Source organism: Phyllobates terribilis, unplaced genomic scaffold, assembly GCF_046119375.1.
Source record: "Phyllobates terribilis strain yellow unplaced genomic scaffold, ASM4611937v1 Scaffold_8__6_contigs__length_399053987, whole genome shotgun sequence".
In the NCBI taxonomy this organism is placed as follows: domain Eukaryota; kingdom Metazoa; phylum Chordata; class Amphibia; order Anura; family Dendrobatidae; genus Phyllobates; species Phyllobates terribilis.
In genome coordinates this window covers 108262689-108280936 of record NW_027362768.1, presented here as the reverse complement: position 1 = coordinate 108280936, position 18248 = coordinate 108262689, and the positions used below count along the sequence as shown (strand labels likewise).

General features: G+C 43.0%; 1 protein-coding gene across 7 annotated transcripts in view; it reads left to right on the top strand.

The window, feature by feature from the left end:
- EVI5 (ecotropic viral integration site 5) overlaps positions 1-18248 on the top strand; it is a 156216-nt gene that overhangs the window by 44565 nt on the left and 93403 nt on the right. For 5 of the 7 annotated variants that reach the window (XM_073643196.1, XM_073643195.1, XM_073643192.1 and 2 more), the window contains 2 exons: positions 14400-14592; positions 16647-16871. In XM_073643196.1, coding sequence (XP_073499297.1) covers positions 14400-14592; positions 16647-16871 — 418 coding nt within the window. Of the gene's footprint in view, positions 1-3179; positions 3380-14399; positions 14593-16646; positions 16872-18248 lie in introns of those variants that run through there. The other 2 variants (XM_073643194.1, XM_073643198.1) reach the window with 2 other exon arrangements.

The following is an 18248-nucleotide window of genomic DNA, read 5'->3' as shown; positions in this document are numbered from 1 at the left end:
CAGTGGGAAGAGCGGAGGCGAAGCTCCAGATTTGGTGCATTTTATGGATGTGCCATTTCTGGGACCCCTGAGGGGTGATATTAGCCGCAGAGGGGGCTAGTATTTATTTCCCCTTCCCTCGCTATTAATATCAGCCAGCAGCTGTCTGTTTAGCCTTTTCTGATTACATTTTATAGGGGGACCCGTATATCAATTTTTTTTTCTGGGGCCCCCCTGTAAACTAGCCAGTAAAGGCTAAGCAAACAGCTGTAGGCTGATATTAATAGCCAGGGAACATTTTTGGCTAATGGCCCCTTCCCCAGCTACTAATATCAGCGCCCAGCGGTCAGCATTTCCTTTGCTGGTTATGAAAATGACGCTGGAGAACATGCCTTTTTTTTAAAAAAAAAAAAAATTTAGGCTGTGTGTTCACGATCCTGACGTAGCAGCGCTTTGAATGCAGCATATTTTTGCTGCGTCCAAAACGTTGCATTCTATTGAATGCAGGTAAATCCACATGTGTTCACTGAACTATTCGGATTCATCACATTCAATACATTCTAGTGGTCAAATTTATGTTGCGGAGACTAACTTACGACTCCGCGAGAATTTGACATGCTGCGGTCCTGAAAGACGCGCCGCATGTCAGTGTCCACGGGTGATTCGCAGCCTCTGATCCTCGCATAGTGCACATGGGATTTCTAGAGATCCCATCCACTATGCTGTAACACCTGGACGCTCCGGGTTTGACGCTGTATATACACGCAGCGCCTCCTGATCGTGGCCACGTACTCAAACTCACCCGCAGCATGTCAATTTCTGTAGCGGACACGCTAGTCTCCGCTGGAGATTCTGATCGATTGACGTGTGATTATATGCGGTGTACCGACAACAAAAGTGCGGCATTAGAACACCGTATTTTGGACGCAGCAAAAATACACTGCGTCTAAAGCAGGGCTGTGGAGTCGGTATTAAATAGACCGACTTCTAAAATATATAATAAATTGGGTACAGTAGTTCAATGCAGTTTGTGAGGAATATTTTTTCATAAGAATTTGGGAAAGTTATGAAATGTCCTATAAATGTCTGTCGTATTCCTGATCTAAGGGTCTAGACTTTTAGCTGAGAAAAATGTGTCCTACCGTAAATTTATCACTTAAACATAAGCCATGCATGAGGGAGTTGGAGTCTGTGTCATGGAAATTGAGTAGTCTGAGTGGAAGGTGTGGCTTACCGACTCCACAGCCCTGGTCCAAAGCGCTGCTGAGTGCTGATCGGGGGGACGTAGCGGGTAATGAAATAGCTGTGAGCTGTTAATAGCCAGGGACCATGTTTGCCTAATGCACCTTCCTAGGCTAAAAATAGCAGCTCTCAGCTGCCCTAGAAATTACATGAATGGGAATGCTAATGAAGATTGGGTGAATGGGATTAGCTGACATCTAGCTCTTTTGTTTGGTTATGACAAGGTGTCAGACCCTTTCATCACCAAACCTAATTAAAGTAAAGAGTTAAATACACCCACAGGGTAAACACTTTATTTGAAATACAATAAACACATTCTTTAATCATTTAAATTAACCAATATACTCACCCCAGTTATGACAGTAATCCAAGGGTTAAAGCCATGTCCCACCAAATAGCTTTATTTAGCTCCAAAAAGCAGTCATTGATGTACAAATACGCTTCAAAAAATGCGGTAAAACCTCCCTTTTTTTCCGCACCGTTTTTACTTCCAAGAAGATGCAGAAACGCTGCAGAAATTTCTGCTTCAAAGCCTGAACGTACACACGTAGCCTTTATAGCTTCAAAAATCAGTGCCCTTAGTGTATTGTCATCAGTCAGGTATACTTCTAGACTGATATACTTTCTTGGCTACTTGATACTCATCCGTTTAGAGCTGCAAGAAAGAACACTCTGCTGACGTGCAGAATGGTGCGTGATGCTGATAACTGTATTTGCGGTAGAATGGCCACAGCTTTTAGTACCACACAACCCTTACACTCCAGATAGTTACCGTGTGATTCACCATTTCCGATGGCTGCAGCGCTGATTATATGAATCTTAGCGGACAGCATTACTTTTGGTTGTGGAGTTTGTCTGGAATTGCAGGTCAGCCCTGTTAAAGGAACGGTCGGCACAGGATGACTGTTGAAACCAAGTACAGGTGCTCAGTGCATCATGGCTGGACCAATTGTTTAAATGCACCTTACCACCTGTTTGGCTTCCATCTATCTCCATTCTTCTCTGGCTCTATGAAGGCAGAACTGTCAATCAAAGAGGGGGTGGAACTAGAGGGAATAACAAGCAGGTGGGAAGATTTATGTAAATGATTGGCTGTGCCGTGAAGCACTGAGCAGCGGGACTAAGTTTGAACAGTCATTCTGTGCTGACAGACCATTTAACACTACACGACTACAGAGCTTCCTAGTCGACTGCTGTGTAACTCCTCCCCCACCACGGATTGGCAGCTTACTGCCAATCGGTGGTGTGGGTGGGTTATACACCACTCCACAATTTGGGCATTGCAGCAGAGAAAACAGGGATTTTATCAAAACTACACCAGGCAGACCAGTAAGTGATACACTGCTGGAATCAGGGTCTCTGACCCGTACATCATGCTGCGATCAGATGCATAGCAAAAACCTGGTGACAGATTCTCTTTAACTTGAATGAAGTGACATGCAATACCAGATATGGACAATGTGGCGCTATTTCTAGAAACGAGTATCTGGTGACTATGCGTATATGTGACTAGTGCAGTAACCGGAGCTCCTGACATTAGCTCGGTAACATCGGATGAGGATGTTGCAGTTTTCTTCTTACCCATATGCGGTAATAAATCCAGCTGGAAGAGCGTCTATGAACCGGTTATAAAATCCCAATTACCTGTTGGTTGCAGAATGAGTTCTGCTCATCGGAGATTTATTTTTCAGGTATTTTTAAATTATGCCCAGTGTTATGGCTTCAAAGCAATCCTTTGAGTTGCCATTGTGCGTCCACTGTTACTTCTTCGTTCTCAGTGATTTTTGGGATGTGTGCAGTGCTCGTTGCCTGTATACACCCTATACACACGCTGCAGCAGCATGCTGACTAATCCGAGCTCAGAGCCAACATATCCTTTTGCGTACTGGTTAGTAATGTGAAGCAATGTTGTCTGAGCCTTTGTCCTCCCTGTTGTGCCATGTTTGATATAGGAGGACAAAGGTTGCTCTTTCTGTGTACAGACGCGGCTTCCCGGAGTTCAGGCATGGCTCGGTCCATCCTCGTCCTCTATACGCTTTGTGATGGTAAATCATTGCGCACATTAAATTAGGGGCATAAAGTGCAGCCGGACGGTGATCCGCAGCTTTTATTTCCGACCAAGAATCTGCCCGAGTATGTCCGTACTCGACCTCTTCAGGTAAACGCTCTATTGTAGCTTACGTGACCATGTGTTGCATTGGAGAATGTGAACTAATTTTTCCTTTTTGGGTTTTTGGATGGCAGTGTCACTTTTGGCTGTCTTTAGATGGTTGGGGTAATATGTAATTTTTCACTGATGGACAATATTTATCTTACTCACTTATATAGCGCAATTAATTCCACAGCACTTTACTTACGTTACCATCACTGTCCCCATCGCGGCTCACAATCTTTATTCCCTATCAGTATGTCTTTGGAGTGTGGTAGGAAACCGGAGAACCTGGAGGAAATCCACATAAACATGGGGAGAACATACAAACTCCTTGTAGATGTTGTCCTTGGTGGGATTTGACCACAGGACCCCAGGGGTGCAAGCTGCAGTGCTAACCACTGAGCCACCGTGCTGCTCTGTATTGCAGCCAGATGCGTATAATGGTGCCTTACGATATTTTATTTTATCAGGGCCAAACATTTAGATCAAGAAGGAGTTGTCCTAGTAGTGGAGAACCCCTTTAAGTGAATCTGTCGTCTTCAGTGTTTCCTGCACCTTGAAGGCTCCCATGCGCATTATAGCAATCTGAACCTGACTATTTCTGCAAGAGCAGACTGTTATTCCATGTATAAGGGGACCTCCTGAATCTCTAGTCCAACACCATCTCCGGATGATCGGATCACACAATCAGAATTCAGTCATCCGATCCCATTCTTCTCCAGGTAGATGAGTCGCTGCCGGAGGTGTTCAGCTGATCGCTATGTAAAACTGACCATGCACATTAGATGGCTGCTGGCCGAACAATGCTGCAGCCAACTAACCCATAGACAGGAACGCCGCCGACTGACACGTCAGCTGATGGGTCATCTCCGGGAGCACCATGTGATCAGCAGTCCGAAATCAGACGTGTGCAATAAACATCTCTCCCAACAATCCGTCGGGCTGCTCCCATATACACATTAGACAGTCGGCCAAACCTGTCGATATCGACAGCTTCAGCTGACATTTAGTGTAATGTGTATGGGGACCTATAGGATACATGTAGACTAGCCAATCTGCAGTGTTAAACGATTGCCGATTGGCTACATGAAGCTGATCTGCAGTCGTTTAACAGCCTGTTTAGACTGGCGCCTGCACTTCTTTGCAAAGTACCTTGTAGAATATAGTTGTTCTCAGCAGCACATCTCCTGCTTAGCCAGAACAATGTGCTACCTAGAACAAGTGAGCTTAAATTTCACCCGACGAGCGAGCTTTTTGGTTGTTCATGGGGTGATTAACCTGTTTAGACAGGCCTATTATGAAACGAGCTTTCATAGAAACATTTGTTCCTGACAATTGGCTCTTCTAAATGCCTCCTACACATGTCACTTATGCCACATGTGTGTATATATACGTGCACATTACATTTTTTTTTTGTTTTTGGGGACATAATCAAACTTTTTTTCTAACTTTTTTTCATTTTTTTGGCAGCTAAACAGGATGTGACTAGTGGCTGTATTGTGTGTGTTAAAATGTTTTGGCATTACAGTATTCTACGGCTGTGTTCACACAGGCATAGTTGGTGATCCGTAGAGGACTGGCCACGGATCTCCCAACGTGAAGGTACAGTCTCGCCAGACGGGTAATGCAGAAGAGAAATCTGAGGCTTTTTTTTTCTTTTTTCTGTGATTTAAGTAAATAAAAACATGGTCCAAAAATATATATATATAGCAAAAGGCAGCCTCTTTGGAAAAAAGCTGAGTTCACAATAACTCTTTAATTGGCTAATAGATTGATATCATGAATATGTGGTGCTGTTTCCCACACACGGACCTTTATGGTAGAAGGATTTTTTTTTTTTTTTTTAATGATTTTATAGGAAGTACAGAGAAAAGGACCGGTGAGGATAAAAGCTGCTCTGCAGCAGAGGTTAGTACATTTATGCAAACATCAATGTTCAAGGACGCTGCGGGTACAAACACGTCACATCCCTGTAATGGCCAAACTGTTGTTCCAAAAGGAACACTCAGCTTTATGTCTGCAGATCCAATCTGTCATTAATCTTTAATTATATTGTATAACTGAACCAAAGAATTACATACATAAACTACTAACATAGATTAGATTATTTAGGGTATTTTTAAACTAAGGGGATATGCTGCAGAGCGTTCAATGGCAGTAGCAGGAAAGTGGATGTGGTTTTACCAAATCTCATCCCAATGCCGTGGAGAGAATCTGCAGCAGAAATTGTCCCGTGTGGATTTTAAAGCCCCAGCTTGTCCATTTTTACTCCTGCAATTAATGATGTAATGAAAATTAGGTGGTTTTGCCAGAGATCAGCTGCTAAAACTACTTGGGGAAAATTATGTAAGGATGATCTAAAAGATCACTTTTTGTCAAGGTGTACACGTATTTGCACATGACTTCTTTAAGACACCACCAGTCCTGCCAAGATCTTCCTAAATGAAGCCTCTTCAGGAAAGTCAGCCATCTTTTTTCCTCAAGCTGCTTTGCTGGCTTTACTGATGTTACAGCTTCAAATATAGTATAAAACTATAACTAGGGAGTGACGTCATAGTGGAAGCCGCCCAAGTAAAAATGCCAATACATAATGCCTACAGATCACCTTGAATATCAAAGTTTTACGTAAAAAATAAATAAACTGGAGATGGAGCATACGGTTTCAGTGTGACACCTGGGCTTGCTGCTTCTCGCACAAGAATCTAAGAATTCAGAGGACGCCTTTCAGAAATCAAACTAAAACACAGATGGTTTCTTTGATTGCAGAAATTGCATGATATTCTGTCTGGATTGAAAGCCAGAAATTAGTATATGGTGCCCCCTGTATATACAGTTACTATACGGTGCCCCCCTCTATATATAGTTACTATACGGTGCCCCCCACCATAAGTAAATGTCTACCCTCGGGCTATACCTGTTAGCACAAGTATAGTCCTTTACTAATGGTAGTCTGTAGTCAGAGATCCAGCCTGTATTCTGCTCATTGGCTATAGACTGACTTGACCATATGTATATGATCGATGCTGATAAGTTGATGGACGCTTTATTTTCCATTGCTGTAAGAATCCTTTACACTAATATATACTGTAAGTGAAATGTGTATGAAATACTGTGATATTTTAGGTCATATGAAGTTTTCCATGAACAGGAGACTGTTTTTTTATATAGAAACTGTGGTCCATAATGCAATATATTCAAGCAGTGGTTCTGATAGTGGAGAGGTGTAACCCGTGATCCGTTCATGGTATTGGGCTTTCTAGTACAGGTGATTTCCTCTTGGAGTATTGCCATCTTCTTATCTGATTCTTCAATATAAGAAGTTCAATACTTTGACACCAGATACAGTAACCATGTCCGTTACCATTCATTTATTTTGCATTTGGGATCCTGTATTTTTGACTGATCACACAGCCTTATAGTCGATGTTCACACATGTTGGGTTTTTCAGCGTTTTTTTTTTTTGCTGCGGATTTTTATGTAAATTTTCATCTGCTTTTTCCAGTACCAGCAAAGTCTTTGAGAAACCAGAAATCATCTTATTTTTGTTTGTTTTTTTGCTGTGTATTTTGTACCTTGGTTGGGTTTTTGGAAAATAGAATGTCGCTTTCACCGATTTTTCACCCATAGGAAGTAATGGGTGGTGAAGAAAAACGCTGAAATAACACATTCAAAACCCAAAACGCACCAAAACTTGCATCAGCGTTTTTGATGGCAAAATAGAATGGGGTTCTTTTTTTTTTTTTTTTTTTTTTTCCCCCCACAGAACTTTATGTACATGCATAAATAGAGACAGAAGGACAGTAAATAAAACACATCAAAAACTGCATTTTTGACGCAGCTGATTTCCTGCCAGAGATTAGGTTTGGTGCAGTTTTGTGACGCTGAAAAACCCAATATGTGTGAACATAGCCTAATGAGGTCTGTCTGGTTTCAGTTCCACTGTCATTGTAATAGTTTGGAAAAAAACTGCAAGCTTCGTCTTGTGTGAACCTAGCCGGCTAACTGTTGGCATCTGTTCTCATTAGGGACTGGGTGTAAGCTGCAGACAGTCACCCATTGCAGTGGCTTAAAAGGATCACGTGTGACAAAATCCAACATGCCCAATCCTTCATTCCCCATACATCTGCTGTTCAGGGAGACCTGGGCCACATCCACAGATGGCCATCTTAAAATTATCTGGCGACATCCAGACCCACTCACCACTTCTAAGGAAGTGAGCATTGCCTCCTAACGTCTTGACCTGCTGACCTTAATATGCATCAATCTCCAAAGGAGAAAATCAGAATCTAAAATGTGACATCACTAAATTTTAGGATTTCTGCATCGTGTAGTTCAGACTCCATACTAGGCCAGCTGCCTTGTTTGCCTCGCTAGATATTTCCCCTCTGACTTGAAGTCCATTGTGGAGTCCACACTTCAAGGTTTATCAAGGTTTAACTTGTAGCAGTAGCCATTTCATGTGGTCACTAGTCCACAGATCACAACAGTCGCTATTTAAAGGCAAACTGTCAGGAGATGTGGGGCACTTTCCCATGTGCCATACCTGCTGCGGGAAAAGGGCAAAATGATATTTCACTATTGAAAAAATGGTGAATCGGCTCTCAGCTAGTGAATCGATCCTCCACGTTATTCTACTTCTTGTGCCACCGCCATGTTCTTTATTGCCATCTCCTCATGGACTGTGCAGAAGGGATGTCATGAGTGGTGGGGGCACTAAGCATTGAATAATGTGAAGCATGCTCTAGCTGCTGTACTTGGCCATCTCCACCAATTCCATAGAGAATGAAGAACCCCTCCCCCCCATTAATTAGTAAATTATTACCTTATGTCTATGATGGGGGATGACTTAGAATCTTGGTACAAACCTTTTTTTAAGTCCTTTAAATCAGGTATTCCTAACTTGTACATTATGATATATTCACTGGAAAATGCCATAAATATTTAGTAGACTCTGTTCCCACCAATTATTTGACTCGCATCCATCACGTGAACAGGACACAAGCCGCGGTCAGTGAAGAAGTGGCAGGAATGCTCATTCTTCTGTATGGAGGCCGAGGGCTCGTTCTTGAGAGAGATGCGGCTTCCATGGCTGTAGTGATCATCAACTAGTACATTTCTCGTAATTTCTAGATATGCCATAAATGTACCCTTGTAAGCTGGACATAAAGCGATCTCTCCTGAATCCCCCACCCCCCCCCTCTCCAAGTTTTTTAAAACTTGGACATACCCATCCAGTTCTCCAAGATGAAGACTTTAAGGACACGTTGGCATTTTTTGCCCCGAAGCGGGTTTTCTTTGGCCATTTACTGAGCACTTGCTATCTTGTTTTTAGATGGCGTCCTTTGAGCCTTCCCGTAGACTTGTAAAGTACTTCATGTCCTGCTAGAAGTGTTAAAAATGCTGAAAAGCCTGAGCCCTTGAACAGCAAGTTTTTCTTTGCTGCTGTATTTGTAGTTTTAAGGCTATGTTCACACCATGTGTTTTTTATGCTTTTTTTTTTTTTTTTTAAATGCAAATTTTCAGCTGCGTTTTGCAGTACCAGCAAAGTCTGAGATTCCAGAAATCTCATGCACGTGTGTTTTTTTGGTTAAGGATTTTGTACCTTGCATGTTTTTTTTTGCAAAATAGAGCAGGTCACTAATTTCAGCATTTTTTCACCCATTGGAAGTAGTGGGTGGTGAAAAAAAATGCACCAAAAAAGGCAGGTGTAAAGTTTTTAGCATTTTTTTTCAGAGTTTTTGTGCCTAAACCAGAATGAGATTCCGCGCGTTTTTGGTTTAGTTTTTAGTTGCGGTTTTACCATATGTTTTTTGCCAATACATTACATAGGGAAAACACCTGGAAAAACGTACAAAAAATTGACATGCTACAGATTTAAATGCACATGAAATCCTGTCAAGAAAATTCGTGATCATGTGCACAGATCTTCCAAATTCTCATAGGCGATGCTGGGATAAGGATTAACATGCGTTTTTAAGGCCAATTCTGCACATGAAAGAAAAAACGCATCAAACACACACTGTGTGCACATAGCCTAATAGAGAACCCTCTGTGTGCACATACCCTTAGATGTTAAAACTGCCACACCTCCCAATTTGAAATGAGCCGATTTCACAGCCGTTGTCACAACCCTCATGGGTGCTATGTGGGCGTCTTTAGGAGACTTGTACCATAAGAGGCTGCAAGTTATTTTTACATAAGAAATGTTCATTCTTGAGTTTTCTAAGCTTTTTCATCTGGGTTTCGTGGTGATCCTACATGATAGACGTTGTGTGCACATACCCAAACAGGCCGGAGCCTTCTCTTCCCCAATTTCATCTCTCGGGTGGAGGGAGCTCCCCATGCGCATTAGATTTTTGTACGGCTTTTATCGGTGTATGGGGACCTTAAGGCCACGTTCACACGTTCAGTACTTGGTCAGTTTTTTTACCTCGGTATTTGTAAGCCAAAACCAGGAGTGGGTGATAAATACAGATGTAAAATACTGACCAAATACTGAACGTGTGCACGTGGCCTTATACTAAGGACTGTTGAATGAGCTATCACAATTTTTACGATTACTTTCTGGCAGTGATGCCAAACCCTGTGAAATCCATCCTGCCCATCACATTATACTGAGCTGATGTTTGTCACCCGTGATCAGTGCCGGTCTGTCCAGGACCCGATCGATCTGTGATGTTGGTTCAGAGCTGTCAGTACCTGGCAGAAATCCGGCAGCCGTCTGTCTGCATTAATACCTCTGAAGATTTAGGAAATGCGGTCACTGTGCGCTGGCTTTCTGTACTGACATCTCCCCCCTTCATCACCTGTGAAGCTGGTTCCCTTCCTCAGCCCTCGCTCTGTTTTTGGCAGCTGTGATGATGGTGTCTGAGCGTCATTGGTAAATCCCTTCTGAAATGACGACTGAGCGAAATCACAGCTGTGAAAATACTGGAGTGTCAGAGCGGCCGGATAGGAAAAATGATCTCACTGCGGTGAGATGGAGATAATCTCAACTAAAGAGGCCCTCCCTGAAAATGTCACCTGGGGGATGTACATGAGGTAGATGGGGTGGAGTTTTCTTATCAATTTAGTGCATTGTGATCTATCATCATATGTGCCCACAATCTACCTGAATCATATTCCTATGAGAGCCACCACCTAATGGTCATAGAAAAGCATTAAAAAAAACTTCAGATCGTAGTGAAAATGTTGTGGGATTCTGAGACAATAGTTCCCTAATGCTCTGGTTTCCTCCCGCACTCCAAAGACATACTGATAGGAATGTAGATTGTGAGCCCCAATGGGGACAGTGATGATAATGCATTTAAATTGCTGTGGAATTAATGGCGCTGTATAAGCAATGCATAATAAATACATCACTAGGAAACCAATACCACTACGATTTACTATTCATGTATATTACTATCAGAGAAAACATTTTTCTAGGAGTACTTCTTAAAAAATATAAATGAAGGGAACTCCCCTCACCACCACCCTCCCAATTATTAACTTGCAGATCACTTTAAGGCTGCATGCCCACGTTGCGTATTACAAGCGTATATGCTGCGGAATTTCCGCAGCGTAAATGCTTGTAAAACGCATATATATCCGCACCCCATGGTCCCCAATGGCATTCCGCAATGTCAATGCCCATGCTGCGGATTTTTCCGCAGCGTATATGCTGCGGTAAAAAATCCGCAGCATGTTCATTAGGCTAAGTGCCCACGTTGCGGAACTGAAGCATATTTTTTACGCTTCTCCCTGGCGGGAAAATCGCATGCGGATTTTAGATGCGTTTTTCCCGCCAGGTAGAAGCGTTTGTGAGGCGTCTTTGCAGCGTCTTTGCATGCATTTCCGCATGCGGGTTATCAAGCACTTCTCAAAGTGATTTAAAGCATCACTTGGAAAAGTGCTTGACAACTTGTTCACACTATATAAATCCATGCAACGGTCATGGATTTATATAGTGTGACCAAGTAATAGTTAAAAAAAGAATCAGAATGGTAAAAAATAAAAAAATAAAGTTTATACTCACTTTCTGATGCATTCTCTGCCCCGTCCGGAGTCTTGAGCGGCTCACGCTGTTGTGTGCAGGACCTGCGGTGACGTCATTGAGTCATGTGATGGGTCACATGACTCAATGACGTGGCAGGTCCTTCACACAACAGCGCGACGGCGGGAAAACACCAGGAAGACATCAGAAGATAAGTATAAACTTTATTTTTTCTTTTTTTTTTTTTTTACATGTTCTTTGGTACCCAGGTCTGGATCAGAGTCTCCTCTCATCCAGACTTGGGTACCATCCGTACATGGATTCCGCTGCGCTTCCGCAAAATTAATGAACATGCTGCGGATTTTTGACCACAGCATATACGCTTGTAATACGCAATGTGGGCACGCAGCCTTAATTTTGGGGAAGCGCAGCGGAATCAATGTGCGGATGGTACCCAAGTCTGGATGAGAGGAGACTCTCATCCAGACCTGGGTACCAAAGAACCTGTAAAAAAAAAAAAGAAAAAATAAAGTTTATACTTATCTTCTGATGTCTTCCCGGTGTTTTCCCGCCGTCGCGCTGTTGTGTGAAGGACCTGCCACGTCATTGAGTCATGTGACCCATCACATGACTCAATGACGTCACCGCAGGTCCTGCACACAACAGCGTGAGCCGCTCAAGACTCCAGACGGGGCAGAGAATGCATCGGAAAGGGAGTATAAACTTAATTTTTTTATTTTTTACCATTCTGATTCTTTTTTTTTAACTATTACTTGGTCACACTATATAAATCCATGCCGGTTGCATGGATTTATATAGTGTGAACAAGTTGTCAAGCACTTTCCAAATGATGCTAAAATCGCTTGGAAAAGCGCTTGATAACCCGCATGCGGAAATGCATGTGAAGAACGCTTGACAAATGCTTCTACCTGGTGGGAAAACCGCATGTAAAATCCGCATGCGATTTTTCCCGCCAGGGAGAAGCGTAAAAAATATGCTTCAGTTCCGCAACGTGAGCACATAGCCTCAGGCCGTGTTCATACGTTCAGTATTTGGTCAGCATTTTCCATCAGTATCTTACATCAGTATTTGAAAGACAAAACCAGAAGTGGAGCAATCAGAGGAAAAGTATCATAGAAACACGTCACCACTTCTGTATTTATCACCCACTCCTGGTTTTGGCTTCCAAATATTGAAGTAAAATACTGAACGTGTGAACATAGCCTTATAGGCTGCTTCTATTCATCTGTGTGTTGCAAAAAAAAAAAAAAGTGGCTTCCAAACCCCAGCTTCCCACCCCCACCCCCCTCCCAGTTTATTTGCCTGCCTTCATTGGTATTAGAATGTCCTTATGTGGAGTACAGATGATAGCAGTGATGGGTCAGCAGCTGTGACCTGCTACATTCTGCTAATCAGAACTATCTCCTGCATCAGCTTATCCCTAGAGTTAGTGAGACATCTGCTGACCCATTCACTTCCATCATCTGTACTCCAAATGAGGACACCCTGATGTGCTGCTAAAGACAGGGTTGTGGAAGCTTCTAAGGCTATGTGCCCACGTTGCATTTATGAAGCAGAAAATTTCTGCTGCATAAATGCAAGTCCTCTCCCGGAAAAACGCATGCGGAATTCCGCACGCGTTTATCGCGCTTTTTTCGCGCGTTTATCACGCGTTTTCCACATGCGGAATTGCCTTGCGTTTTTTATGCATTGAACAAAGGCAATTCTGCTTGCGGAAACGCAAAATTAAATGACATGCTGCGGATTTTTGAACGCAGCATAAACGCTGCGGAAAAATCCGCAGCATGTGCATAGAACTTGCGGAATCCCATTGGGGACCATGGGGTGCGTGTTACCAAGCGTTTTTCAAGCGTTTACGCTGCGGAAATTCCGCATCAAAAACGCTTGAAAAATGCTACGTGGGCACACAGCCTTACTTTTTTTTTTTACAGAACAAAAGACCAATCAACCCCCCCCCCCCCCCCCCCCCCCCGCCACCCATCCTCACAAAAAATGAGTTGCAAAATTTTATAACCTTCCAGCTGGACAAAATGTACTTTTTTTGTCGTTCTTTTTACTAGTATTTAGTAGAACCACATCATATGTCAAATAGGCAGCAAAAACAAGTTATCACTACTTTAGGATCTGTTCACACGCTGTAGATTTTCCCACCACCTAGACTCATCAAAATTTAATGCAGATTTGCTGCGGATTTCACTCTAATCATTGCTAAGAAAAGAATCCACAGCATTGATCACCGTGCTGCACGTTCACAATCAGATGTATGGTGAATTTCCATGCAGGTTGGAGTATGGAGAGATTTGTAGGATTCTGTGAATTTTCCTCCCACAAATCAAGGCAGAAAATCTGCAGCATATCCGCCCTGTATGAATACTCTGGATAGCGGTAGTAACTATGGAAACATTAAGGGAATTTGCAAACTCCAAATATTTCCAGCCTAGCAATTCTATCCTAATCTCTAAAGAAGGGGCTGAGCATGTGCACAGGACCCCTCCTAAACCTCAGGGGCGATATGGGAACGGAGTGTTGCTGCATACCAAATATCTTTGTAGTGCAAAACCAGTGATTTGCATGCCTAGTATGTCGGTTACTATTGGAATTGCTAAAATACACGACAGGAAGTGTTGTCATAGTGGAAGCTGAAGCCAGAAGACCTCCAGGGCTGGTATTTTAATCAGGTAATTTTTAGATCTTGCTGTTGCTTTTAATTAACGCTTTAGGTTAGGTCGGCTCTGATGATAATTTCTCATGGAATGAAAATTCTCACTCTTGTATATTATTTTTGTTTTTATTACGTCAAAATATAACTATGCAGATTATTATTTCAACTCTGATTATCCAGAGCCACCATTTACTTTTTATTTTATATGCTGGGCTGATTAGTGGGATTTCTTCCATCTCTGTCCACCACACCCCTATACCCACCCCCTCCACACTGTGTGATCCACACATGAGACCACTGTCACATCCATCCTATGAAGCACAGGTTGTCCTTCTGCTATTGAATGCGTTGCTTTATCTATTTTCCAGGCTGCTGGAAACAGACAGTAAATCTCTGCGATCTGTCAATGGGTCAAGGAGAAATAGCGGCTCCTCGCTGGTGTCCAGCTCCTCGGCGTCCAGCAACCTCAGTCACCATCAGGAGGAAGATGCCTGGCTGCTCTGGGGAAGGATTGTTAATGAGTGGGAGGAGGTGTACAAGAAGAAGGAGAAGCAAATTAAGGTAATGTTAGTACAGGTTACTGGGTCATTGTCCTAGTAGTTTATTTATTGGAAAAATAAAAGTTGAAAGGATTTATTTTGTCTGGTATTCATGTAGAATGTCTGATAAAGGAGGATTGTCTAAGGCCACAGTCACACTGTGCATTAGAACTACAGGGTGTACACCAGACCCTGTTCTGATCTGTAGTAATCTTAATTATAGACCATAAAATCTTAACAGTTTAGGGGAGGAGACATAACAAAAAATTAAAATTTGTAAGGTGGTGTGTACCAAAATGGTTACACTCTGACTGCAGACATGTGAATCCTCACATTAGCACAGTGCTGTGAGGATTCTCCAGTGCCGGCACTGGGAGCGGTGGGGACGTTACCACAAGTATGGTATTTCCATACTTCTAGCCACATTCAGACTAGACCTTTACGACCTCGCTCAATACACTTGCATTGAGCGAGGCCACACATGTCTAGTCGGCACGTGACCGCATGTATAAAAAAAAATCACATATGGTACTTGCAGTCACGCCACTTCTGCTCTGTGCACTAGAGAACCCTCACCGCAAGCAATGTGCGTGACATGCGGATTCATATGTCTGCAGTCACTCTAAGGCTGGGCAACCCCTTTAAATGGTATAGGCTGCAGCGGTCACGTGACACAATGTCACTTCACCCACCGGAGATTGCAGCGTCATCATCGCTGAAATGGCTCCACAATCTGAGGTGAGTATACATTGTTTTTATTTTTTATGTGGCTCTGAATTGATTAAAGGGTTTGTTCCCGTTCAGTAAATGATTGTCCCCGCAGTAAGTTGTTATAAAGAAACAAACTGTGCTGTAGTCCCCTTTCCGGAGTCCGTCGGTTCTCGGCCGCTGCTCCCGGTGTCTGGCATTGGCTGTGACTCTGATGTCACATCAACAGTGCAGCATCCAGTCAGTGAGCTCAGCGGCTCTGAAGGGGGCATTATTCCGTCTACACTGGCAGAGCAGCTAAGCTCCCTGATTGGTGGCCGTGCATCAATGTGGTGCCAGTGCCACAGCCCATACCAGACATTGGGAGCAGCAGCGGAGACTTGCTGGTGGACCTGGGGAAGGGGAGTATAGCGTGATTTTTCTTTATAGAAACATGCAGTTGGGGACATTCGTTTGCTGGAAGTGAACAACCCCTTTAAGCAAAGGTTATCCAGCAGTTGACAACCCCTGGGAATAGATGTTCTTTCTAGACCAATTCCTTTTCAAATGCAGCCTGACCAGAATCCGCCTTATTGCTACGAATCGGACTGATTTGGGCCATGGGCACCTCTAGGTGGTCTTCCAGCACTCCAAACTGATCAACTGTCATCAGCTCAGGCGGGGAGTTAGTGTACGGAGCAGACACTGTGCTGTGGCCGCTCTCCGGTACTGGCAGACTAACTTCTGTTCTTTTTAAAAGCGCTGATTTTCAGTACCGAGCAGCTACTGAATCGTGTGTAGAGATGTGATGTTCTGCACCATATATTGAACAGCTGATCGGCGGAGGTGCAGGTTGGTGGCACCCCACTGATTTATCATTAATATAGGAAGTTGTTACGATACTGGCATAGTACTGCTGGAAACCAGTGGCCGAAGGAGCACGAGCAGGAACAGCAAGCGGTAGTAGAAGTTCTTGGAGTTAGCAAAAGTAGTTTGTAGGAAACAATCCGTAGATAAATGAGAACAGTCTGGGTAAGAATTTTCAGAGCTGGAGACTGGAGCTAAGCTAACAGCTAGACGCAATACTCAAGCAATGAGTGAGAGATCCATGTGGCTTTAAGTCGGCCCAAACAGGAAACAAGACTGATTCCACAGGTGCAGTCTGCCATCTTAGTAAAGGGCAGTTGCAGAACACAACAGCAGCCTCCTGTGATAAGGAGTGGGATTGCAGTACAATTAAGGTGAACAATAGCAGCCACTAGTGGTCAAACTGCAGAAGGATAACAGGAGTTCTGACAGAAGTAGTGGAAAACCCTCTTTTAAAATGGCAAATGTAAAATATTATGGTGTTGGTGATATGTTCCTTTAATTTCTTTTGCTTTATTGCAGGAACTTGTCAGGAAGGGAATCCCACACCACTTTCGTGCAATCGTATGGCAACTATTATGCAATGCTCAGAATATGCCAATTAAAGAGCAGTATTCCGATCTCTTGAAAATGACGTCGCCTTGTGAAAAACTCATCAGAAGAGACATTGCCAGGACGTACCCGGAGCATGATTTCTTTAAAGAGAAGGATAGTCTTGGGCAAGAAGTCCTGTTCAATGTCATGAAGGTTTGTGCTGGAGATCTATATATACAGAATCCTTATGTGGACAGTGGGCAGTTTCTGCATCCAACAGACGTGGCCTTGTAAATGCAGTGATCGGGTTTCAAAAATGTTATCCTCTAAGCTACATAAAGGCTGCAATTCATCAATCAGTTTTTCCAGGATACTGGTGTTTAAAACTATTTTTGCAAAATTCAGTCATTGCGCAAAAAATAGCAAATTTTGATCTTTTTACACAAATTCCGACAGCCCAGCCAACTTTTTAAAATTCTGGGTCAAACGCGGCCGACATCGGGTAATAATAATAATCTTTATTTTTATATAGCGCTAGCATATTCCGCAGCGCTTTCAGACATTATCAGCACTGTCCCCATCGGGGCTCACAATCTAGATTCCCTATCAGTATGTCTTTGGAGTGTGGGAGGAAACCGGAGAACCCGGAGGAAACCCACACAAACACAGGGAGAACATACAAACTCCTTGTAGATGTTGTCCTTGGTGGGATTTGAACCCAGGACCCCAGCGCTGCAAAGCTGCAGTGCTAACCATGCTGGCATCCACCATAAAGTGGATTTGACGCTGTCATTACTTTCCCTGTTTGGCTCCTATAATTGCACACAACAGAAATACATTGCAGGAGCTATGCCACATTTGCTTCGAACCGATACGTTGCGCCAGGCCGGGTAATAAAAAGAGAAGGGGATGGCATCAGGTGGTTTGTAGCGCGCCCCCCCCCACCATTTGTTGGCAACAGATTATTGACTTGGGGCGAATTAATTTGCAAAACCCATCTCTACATACATATTGCCAGTCCCATAATACAGTGGACCAGGGTTGCTGGTGTTTGCTTGGCTCCGAACAGAGGGGGCTTCCTTGATTGTGTGTTCCAATAAACCATATTAACTTTTAGATTATTAAATGGAATGTATGGAATTAAAAAGCAAAAAAAAACTTGTGCTGTTTTTGGATGAAACAGGCCACACCTGTCCTCAGGTTACATGTGATATTGCAGCTTCACCTTATTCACTTAGTTAAAATAAATGCACAGAAAACAGATACCATACATTGCATCATAATAGTAATTTTACTAAATACATGTTCATAAAAAGTTGAATAAAACCTACAAAGGCGGGAAAACTCAGACAAAAAAATGGAGCAGAGGGTTGGATTTTATGCAACATGGTGCATATAATTCAGAAGTGTTCAAGTACTATACATGGGTCAGACACAACAGCCCAAATGTTGGTTTTACATTCCATGCATTTGGTCAAAGTAACGAGTGCAAGTATCAATAAATATAAAGAACCTACCCATGCATCCCGAAGGATGTTTCGCTTGTGCTTCTTCCAGGGGTATATGCTCTGCATTTGGCCTGTTATGTCT